General features: G+C 34.4%; 1 protein-coding gene across 1 annotated transcript in view; it reads right to left on the bottom strand.

The window, feature by feature from the left end:
* LOC120419672 (uncharacterized) overlaps positions 1-9,932 on the bottom strand; it is a 145,625-nt gene extending 135,693 nt beyond the window's left edge. The window contains exon 1 of the mRNA XM_039582442.2: positions 9,478-9,932. Coding sequence (XP_039438376.1) covers positions 9,478-9,603 — 126 coding nt within the window. The 5' untranslated portion in view covers positions 9,604-9,932. The remainder of the gene's footprint in view (positions 1-9,477) is intronic.
* Positions 9,933-10,532: the final 600 nt, after the last annotated feature.

Genomic DNA, 10,532 nt, shown 5'->3' on the forward strand with positions numbered 1-10,532 from the left:
GCATGGTTGACTGCCAATGAGCTGCTACTCCGTTATTGACAGATCAGCTGAAGTTAAACAATGAATCAAAAATGATCAGTGGGAGCCAACCATCCGTTCACTGTTTAACCCCTGAAGACCCCGACTTTATTAGTCAATACCGGCGCCCTCCCAAGAAGCCTGCAGTTCAACAAAAGGGAGGAATGTTAGTCCGATAGTTGAAGTTGCAGACTCATCAAGCACATAGTTTTTCGCTATATACTTGTTGATACCGCTTGAGACCGTTGAATCCACAGCATCTCCTTCAAGCATCACGTGATTATTTTTTTTTGGGTTAGTAGGATAAGGTATTGGCTTTTCGATGCCTCCCGAGCTGCGATACTATGGGGAGGACTTTCATAACAAACCCGTCGGCGAGCCTTCCGAGCAACGATGCTATGGGAAGGTCTTTCTAATTAGCACACCAAAACACTCGCGCACAGGTATTTAAATACTGAATAAATGTAATTTTTCATCACGATTACCCAGACGACATTGATGATAAAGGAAGGACTTTTTTACAGTCATTTACAGTTATACTTAAACTTATTTTAATGCAACAATTCACACGACGTCGTGCCTCCCGATCAACGATGATGTAGGAAGGAATTGAGCAAGCCAATCAGGATGAAACACGAAATAAAATTCTTTTCTTTTCACACACAATGCCACATAGGGGAAATATACCCATTTTAATCACACTAAGCTGTTCGACCAATTCTCATCACTTTTGCCATTTTTCGCTATTAAATCAATATTTTCAGATGTATCAACAATGGAGAGTTGCTTGCTCACTTTTACTTGATCTATGTATTACTTTGGAACAGCCAAAAACACTTTATTTAATCTGTAATTCATGATCGAGGTCTGGAGTTTTTTTTTGAAAAGGTCCTATAAACCAAATTTTCATCTTTTTTGCTTTTTGGGTGTTTTTGACTCTCTGACTCAAGGCGGTTCTAAAAACACCCAAAAAGCAAAAATTGAAAAATTTGGTTTATAGGACCTTTTCAAAAAAAACTCCAGAGGTGCTGATAGGCCGATAATAGAAATAGGCTGAGAAAGGGTATAGTTCCCCTAATTGACCGCGCGTCACCACCCAACTAATTGAACTGATTTTCTTCTGCTTGTGGGCAAGCCAACTAGGATGAAGCATGAAATAAAATTCTTTTCTTTTCACACACAATGCCACATAATTGACCGCGCGTCACCTCCCAACAAATTGAACTGATTTTCTTCTGCTTGTGGGCAAGCCCACCAGGATGAAACACGAAATAAAATTCTTTTCTTTTCACACACAATGCCACATAATTGACCGCGCGTCACCACCCAACTAGTTGAACTCAAAAACAAAAAACAAAAAACAAAAAACAAAAAACAAAAAACAAAAAACAAAAAACAAAAAACAAAAAACAAAAAACAAAAAACAAAAAACAAAAAACAAAAAACAAAAAACAAAAAACAAAAAACAAAAAACAAAAAACAAAAAACAAAAAACAAAAAACAAAAAACAAAAAACAAAAAACAAAAAACAAAAAACAAAAAACAAAAAACAAAAAACAAAAAACAAAAAACAAAAAACAAAAAACAAAAAACAAAAAACAAAAACAAAAAACAAAAAACAAAAAACAAAAAACAAAAAACAAAAAACAAAAAACAAAAAACAAAAAACAAAAAACAAAAAACAAAAAACAAAAAACAAAAAACAAAAAACAAAAAACAAAAAACAAAAAACAAAAAACAAAAAACAAAAAACAAAAAACAAAAAACAAAAAACAAAAAACAAAAAACAAAAAACAAAAAACAAAAAACAAAAAACAAAAAACAAAAAACAAAAAACAAAAAACAAAAAACAAAAAACAAAAAACAAAAAACAAAAAACAAAAAACAAAAAACAAAAAACAAAAAACAAAAAAACAAAAAAAACAAAAAAACAAAAAAACAAAAAACAAAAAACAAAAAACAAAAAACAAAAAACAAAAAACAAAAAACAAAAAACAAAAAACAAAAAACAAAAAACAAAAAACAAAAAACAAAAAACAAAAAACAAAAAACAAAAAACAAAAAACAAAAAACAAAAAACAAAAAACAAAAAACAAAAAACAAAAAAACAAAAAACAAAAAACAAAAAACAAAAAACAAAAAACAAAAACAAAAAACAAAAAACAAAAAACAAAAAACAAAAAACAAAAAACAAAAAACAAAAAACAAAAAACAAAAAACAAAAAACAAAAAACAAAAAACAAAAAACAAAAAACAAAAAACGAAAAACAAAAAAGCGATTGATTAACACTGCCAAACATACGAGAATTTCCCCTAGAGCAATTCTCTACCAAAACTGGAAATGGATTTTATTTGTATTTTTTGATTTGGCTCAAACTTTGTGGGGGCCTTCCCTATGACCAAATATGCTATTTTGTGTCATTGGTTCACCCATACAAGTCTCCATACAATTTTGGCAGCTGTCCATACAAAAATGGTATGTAAATATTCAAACAGCTGTAACTTTTGAGTGAATTTTCTGATCAATTTGGTGTCTTCGGCAAAGTTGAAGGTAATGTTGAGGACTATTGAGAAAAAAATAGGTACACGGAAAAAAAATTGAGGATTTTTTATCAACTTTTTTTTCACTAAAACTTAATTTCCCAAAATACGTATTTTTTGATTTTCGAGATTTTTTGATATGTTTTAGGAGACAAAAATCCGCAACTTTTGAACCATAGAGAAACATGGTCAAAAAATCTGCCGCTGAGTTATGAATTTTTGAAAAAATAGTGATTTTTGGAAAAAATCTAAGTTTCATGCAAACACAAGTTTGACATTATTTTTTAATGCAAATTTGAATTTGCAATCGAAAAGTACATTACATATTTTTTGATAAAGGGCTCCGGCCACTGAAAGTTTGATTTTAGCGAAATATTTGCAGTTTTTCAGTTTTTAAAAATAGTGACCATGAGTGATCATTTCTAAAAATATTTTTTTTAAAGTTCAGAAAATTTTCTATAAAATTGTCTAAGAGACATTGAAGATTGGACCTCTGGTTGCTGAGATACAGCGGCTTAAAGAAAAAGAAACACGAAAATTGATGTTTTCCAAAAATCACTATTTTTTCAAAAATTCATAACACGGCGGCAGATTTTTTGACCATGTTTCTCTATGGCTCAAAAGTTGCGGATTTTTTCCCCTAAAACATATCAAAAAATCTCGAAAATCAAAAAAATACGTATTTTGGGAAATTGAGTTTTTGTGAAAAAAAAAGTTGATTAAAAAAACAGCAATTTTTTTCCGTGTACCTATTTTTTTTTCTCAATAGTTCTCAACAATACCTACAACTTTGCCGAAGCTACCAAATTGATCAAAAAATTCACTCAAAAGTTACAGCTGTTTGAATATTTACATACCATTTTTGTATGGACAACTGCCAAAATTATATGGAGACTTGTATGGGTGAACCAAGGACGCAAAATAGCATATTTGGTCATAGGAAAGGCCCCCACAAAGTTTGAGTCAAATCAAAAAATACAAAAAATAAAAATGGTCGAAATCGGCCGATTTCGTAGAGAGTTGCTCCCTATGAGATTTTTGTTCGGGAACAACTTTAGGAAAATGACTCACGTTTTTTGCTCAAGTCACTTTAATAAAGTTATCATCAAAAATCCATAATAAAACACTCTCAATTATCGACGACTCCATCCTCCCACAAAAGACAATCCACTCAGCTCAAACCATAAGCTTCGTCCGCCGCCGCCATTAATCTTGTCACGATCTATAAATTGGTCTGCGGCCGGCCCGATTTAATCCCCAATAAATTCACCATCCGATCGTCCGCCGCTGCCAAAATTGGCAGATTGTCGCGCGGAAATCCGTCACCAAATCCTCGTCTGTCTTCCAAGTCAGCAGAAACGAGCTCCGAACGAAAATGCAATGACTGTTTTCAATTTCCTCGTGGCCACTTTGCCACAACGCCCACCAGTCGGGGACGTTTTCACGGAAATGGAAAATTAGATTCTCAATCTTGTGTCGGTAGGTGGGAAGGGGGAGGTCCTCCATGATGATCTTTCTTCATCAGAACGCTGACTGTTGAATCCTCTGGGGAGTGACGGACGAGAGGCCGGAATTTGTCCACTTTGGTAATTGAATTTATTTGAATTTATTTTGTTTGATTGCTTGCCATAGGAGCCCACAAGGGGTCTGGGAAATTCAAATTTTGTGGACACACTGTTCACTGCAAATGGACACGTTGAAGAACATGTTCAAAGATTGCACTTTGCCATGTCAGTTAAATTAATTTCCGAGTGACGTTCTGGATAGAAGACTTTTGGCATGGGGATAGAGTCGGCTACTAACGGCTGTAGCGAGATTCCAACCGATAAGATGAGAACGGAAATAATGACAAATTCCTGCTTGATTGGACCGGATTTGCTCGGGACTTGCTTGATTATGGAGCTGCTTCGTGGGCAGCGAATTTGTTTTAAATTGGATATTTATAAGTTTGTGTAGCCTGAATATACCAGATAATTCGAAGAAATTTTATGTTAAGCAAAAAAACACCACGGATTATTGGTTGACATGTGCTATCAATATGCGCTTAAATTCCCATTTTGTTACGACGAATGTGATGCCAGATGTCAGCAGAATTTGCCAGTCTGTCGTACAATGCCCCCCTCATTACAGAACAATGAAATCCAACATCGCAATAAATATTTTTGATGACAGTATTTCTTCCGAAAGATTAAATACTGCGCACGCAACATCTGCAATCGATTAACAGCGAAAAGATTGAAAGGAATTCACAGTAAAAAAAATCTGTGTAAAATCGTATGCAAAAGCATGCGCATCACCTTTGTGAGCAAAACCATCTTGCATTGAAATCTGCTATCAAATATTAAATTGAAACTAAAAAGCATATGGTCGTTTGATTGCGTGTCGTCATAAAAAAATGCTCTATCTTTGTTTGACATTTTCCAAGACTGCAGGAAAACCCTCCGGAAAAGCCACATCGCCGGTGTTATTTTTGTCGGCCAAGAATGAGAGAGCCGTGACCGTCATTCTTTGAGGCCTTCCACCCACCTCACACACAAAAATGTTTCTCATCAAGCAGGGTGGAAAGAGGACCGCAAAGACAAAAAAGACCCGTTCTCTGATATTAGGCAGGAAAAAATTGCAGGAAGGTGAAATTTATACTGGCAGACATTTTTCATCCTGAATGAAGCGAAAGAGAGATAGACGGCATTCCTTTGTGCGGTTATTTAGGAGTGGATCTCACAAAACAAACGGAAGAAGGCGCTTCAGCACGTTCAGTAGGGGGCTTTCCTCGGGAATTGTGTGGGAATTTGGCTTCTGTGACGTGGAAAATTCGTCTCAAGTATGATACTAATTGCCCCAGGAATCATTTTCGTTTGAGCGAAGGGAAGAAAGCAAACAGTTTGCGTAAGGCATTGTTTTTTGCTTTTCATGTTATTTTAAGGTTTTCCGTTTATTTGTGGTGGAGATTTATATGAGTGGCGATAAGTTCTTGCATTCATATATAATAGTTTGTCTCATTTTAAAGTGTAAAAACAACATGTTTCAATAATGTTTATTTTGTCGGCGAATGATAGGTGAATGATAGCTCGTCCAATTTCCCATAAGTAAGTCTTTGACAGCATTTCAATTGGATGTAAGGGCTTACAGATATAAGCTTAATTAAATTGATAATAACTGAAAATAGAATATTTTTTCAGTGTGGTAGAAACCTGGATAGTAAATTAGCTTACTTAAATATCAAAACGAGTCAATTCAAAAAGTTGTCACAGGCAAACTTTGGACGAACTTTCCGGTAAAAATATTTACGAGACTGAAAAACTAAGTCTGTCATATAGAAATTGCCGAAAACTACCAAAAAACCGTTTTTCAACATTTTTATTTCTAAAACCACTGTATCTTCCCAAGGACTGGACATAGGACAATGGTCAATATGGAGACTTTTATGTAAAATTGTCTGGGAAAACGATTCCCACTACCGGTTTTTCAAAATTTCGACGTTTAGACCACTTTTCAAAAAAACAGTTTTACCATCCTGCATTTTTCGTCAGTCTTTTGGTAACATTTTAGGCTATTTCCTCAAAAATTTTGAACGAAAAAACAATCGTGACATCACCTTTAAATTTAAGTTTTAGACTTAAAAATCAAATTTCTCATAGAAGTGGCGTGTATTTTTACTTCAGTGTAGTTTTTTTTTTTTCAGAAAGCCCATCCAATTTCCTACAAGTTTGTCTTTGACCACTTTTTGATACGACGCAACGGCTTCGAGTTACAGTAATTTTTAAATTGCTAAATACATTTTTTTTTAAAAACCTTACGCCCTTCTCAAATGTTATTTTCGTGTACTATTGGCTCCATATACACAAAAATGGCTTATATAGGCCTAGGATAACATGTCTACAAAGTTTCATTAAATCGGAAAGGGGCGGGTACAAAAGTACCAGAAAAAATCCTGAATTGAGGTGGTATTGCTCCTTATGACTTTTCAGAATAAAAATAGTTATACCCAACAAATATCCGTTTTTTTCCAATTCGGCCACAAAATATTGAATTGCGCAAAATTACTTTTTTTTTTAAATGGAATTTTTTGATATGTTTCAGATGAATGAAAATTAATGAAAAATGATCATTTGAGCTATGGCACAAGTTGGTCAGCATTCATTAGGAATATAGGCAATTATTTTTTTTAATTTCTGATTTTCCGTTGCGATTTTGAAGAGAGTTTGGGGTGGGGAGGCATGAACTTTGAATAAAATTTGAAACGACCTTATAGCCACTAAAATCATCATCATTTTTGGTCAAAACGTCCTTTTTTTATTTGGAGATACTTGACCATCACCTAAAATATAATTTTTCGCAAAGTTTATTAAACTTCCTGCAAGTTTGCTACAAAGACATTTATGTTTGGAAAATTCTTTGCTGAAATACAGTCTCTGAAAAAAAGCAAACAGGGAAAATGCACTTTTTCTGCACCACTAAAAAACGTCGATTTTTTATGTGACAATTACTAAGCAAATGAGTCCAATTTTCTTTGTCAAGAAATTAAACTATCTTAGAATTTTACAAAAATTGAAAACAAATAATTTCAAAAAAATAAAACCATTTAAATTGATAAGGTTAAAAATAAAAATTTATGGACCCTTTCAAATGTAAGGGTTGATTTGATTTTTTTTTCATGGTTTTACGTTTTTTCCTTCTCTGTCCAACTCGTTCTCTTGATTAACAGCAAACTCTCTCCCCACTTCGAACAAATCAGCTGTTAAATGTACACAGAAAAAAATATTTCTGTAAATTTACATTATTTATCATGTACCAAAAGGTATCATGATAAATGATGTATATTTACATTAGGTTCATTGGAAATTTACATTAGATTCATTGGAAATTTACATTAGTTTTGAAAATTTACATTAGTTTTGGAATTTACATTACTTTTGGAATTTACATTAGTTCAAATCAACTAATTCTGATTGGCCAATGGGAATGAGAAGCTCGACTTGGATTGCAGTAGGAAAAGGGTGTGGCCTATGTTCTATTTTAAAATGAGTGAAGCGGGCAGCAAAAGGAAATTATGATTTTAAACAGTTGTTTCACAGGTAGGGGACGCTTTCTCGTCGACGGCCAAGTGGAATAACGCTGGACTGGAATCAAACGGACGACGGGTAGGATGTTCGGTGTTACTGCTGCTACCCGCTGCCGACTGAGCCATCTTCGCATTTTATAAACGAGCGGCTAAAGCATCAACTTGTTCAGGTCGAGGCTCAGGCAGTGGGCCAGCGAAGTATGAGAGCGATAGAAAGAGAACCAAATATTACTATTTTTAGTTCGGGTAGTTTTGAAGTCGACGTTTGGCAGAAATACATTGGATATATAATTTACATTAAAAAGGAATTTACAGGAAGCCGAACACGGGTAGAAATTCAGCATATTTGAGTTTCCATGCTCAACGTTTCCATTAGATTCATGGTTTACATTAGATTTAGATTTATATTGGAGTAATTTCCATGACTTTTTACTCTTTACATCATTTTTCAACATTACATTGAGTGAGCTTACATAAGAAACAGTAATTACGTGCTGTGTAAATTTACATATTTTTTTCTGTGTAGGCTCTTTTGAAAGAGCACACAATTTTGAACCAAGCTGCATCAATAATTCGATATCGATGAAAATGCATATGGGACATTTATGCGATCAGGGGCAGTTCACTCATTTTAAAACAGAACATAGGCCACACCCTTTTCCTACTGCAATCCAAGTCGAGCTTCTCATTCCCATTGGCCAATCAGAATTAGTTGATTGGAACTAATGTAAATTCCAAAAGTAATGTAAATTCCAAAACTAATGTAAATTTTCAAAACTAATGTAAATTTCCAATGAATCTAATGTAAATTTCCAATGAACCTAATGTAAATATACATCATTTATCATGATACCTTTTGGTACATGATAAATAATGTAAATTTACAGAAATATTTTTTTCTGTGCAGGATTACTGCACCAATATATTTCTTAATTATTATTTTTTCGAATGAGTTGAAATTTATTGATACCTTCATGAAAATGTCTTTTTTGGTCATAGTTTGGTCATAGTTAAATTTTCAAGAGAAATGTCTCATTTTATCAAATTTATTTAAATCGTGAGATGATACCATCTGTAAGACCGTTAACATTTTAATTCCACTTCGGAAAGTTGATATTCTAACTTTTCTCTGAACCAAAAATAAAATTACAAAAATGGATGAAAAATCTGGATACAATGATTTTTTTAAGTTTGCAGTTGAAGCGAACCCAATACCTCATGAGTTTTTTTTCAATACCGATAGAGGGTTAACTTGTCTAGTTGTCGTAGCCAATGCTGTCATCTTTCGAACCTTTTTTGAGCTTATTCAAAGCATTAAGTTTATTGAACCTTGAAAAACAAACATCAATCGTTCGCAATAAAATTAGGCACACCACACATTCCAGATTTAGGGGAAATATACCCATTTTAATCACACTAAGCCGTTCGACCAATTCTCATCACTTTTGCCGTTTCTGCTATTAAATCAACATTTTCAGATGTTTCAACAATGGAGAGTTGCTTGCTCACTTTTATTTGAGCTATTTATTACTTTGAAACAGTCAAAAACACTTTATATAAGCTGTAATTTATGATCAAAGTGCTGATAGGCCGATAATAGAAATAGGCTGAGAAAGGGTATAGTTCCCCTACTTACTTCTCAACTCAACCGCAGATCTTCCGCATACCAGGTTCATTAGATATTCCACGCATCGATTGCTTCCATCTTGCGTCGGGTTTGTGGTGTTTACACCAAATTCACAACCTCATCAATTCCTCTCGCCCGACTCAGACAAATCAAGTGATTCACGAGAACTTTCAACACCTCCAAACCTGCCCATAAATCCTTACCGCAAGAATATAAAAAAATAACTCACCTTGAACGGATCCCGGTCGTGCTGCGTCTGGTTGATGTAGACCGAGGTTCGCCGGCCGATGATCGAGCGGCATCCGATGGAGCTGCTGCGCCGTCCGGACGTCCGGTCCGCCGTAACCTGCAGCATCGTCCCGTAAAGTTGATTTCTCGCAATCCAATAAAGGCTTCCCTTCTGCGGAGGAGGGAAACTAGGGGGGCGTGAAAAGCTCTTCACACCGCAATCAATGCGATTCGTTCAATCCCAAATCGGCTATTATACGAGGCGCTTCTTGGTGGATTTTCGCACTGAATAAAAAAGCAATCGCAGCACTTGCCACACATGCCAGGTAATCCTTTAATCCCACACTATTGATAAATCGAAGATTTTTTTTCACCACTTTCACTGCGAAATTGAATTGAAATTGAACCGAACGAACGAAAATGAAATATGGAATTTTCACTTAAAAATATGGTTGCAATTTTTCATTCACCTTTTGCCACTTCCTTCAATTTGCTCGAACGAAAGACAACCCCTTTTTTAGTTACACTTTACACTGAAAGGAAAAAAAAAGTAAGAACACAAAAAGAACTTGATTCAATTGGGGAAAATTTCACCAGAGTGTGCTTCCATTATGATGCAAAAAGATCCGAGAACACTATTTTTCACTTCCGGTGCAACCGAAAAATGGGCCAAATCATGGAGAGCTTCGACGATGGCGATGGGAAATTATGATTTCGGTGAGCAGCTGGTGCATGATTTTTTTTCTATTTTTGGGAGAGTTTGCTGGAAAATATGAAGAAGAAAGCATGGTTATTGAAGATGCTCAATCTGCCTGGAAAAATCAATTTCATTTTTTAAGTATCGAAAATGCACTGTGATTTAATGAAGATTGACGAAATTGAACTTTTCGCAACTCTTAAGTTGCTATATTAGCATTTTAGCACTCTTTTTTTCAGAGGAAATTCAAATGGTTTGTTATCAATTATCCATTCAATTACTTGAGACTCTACCACAACTCAAATGTTTTGTGAGATTTTCAGCCTGCTGTCAAGCTAAATCTTATTCTAATATTAACT

The sequence above is a fragment of the Culex pipiens genome, chromosome 2 (assembly GCF_016801865.2).
Source record: "Culex pipiens pallens isolate TS chromosome 2, TS_CPP_V2, whole genome shotgun sequence".
Taxonomy (NCBI): domain Eukaryota; kingdom Metazoa; phylum Arthropoda; class Insecta; order Diptera; family Culicidae; genus Culex; species Culex pipiens.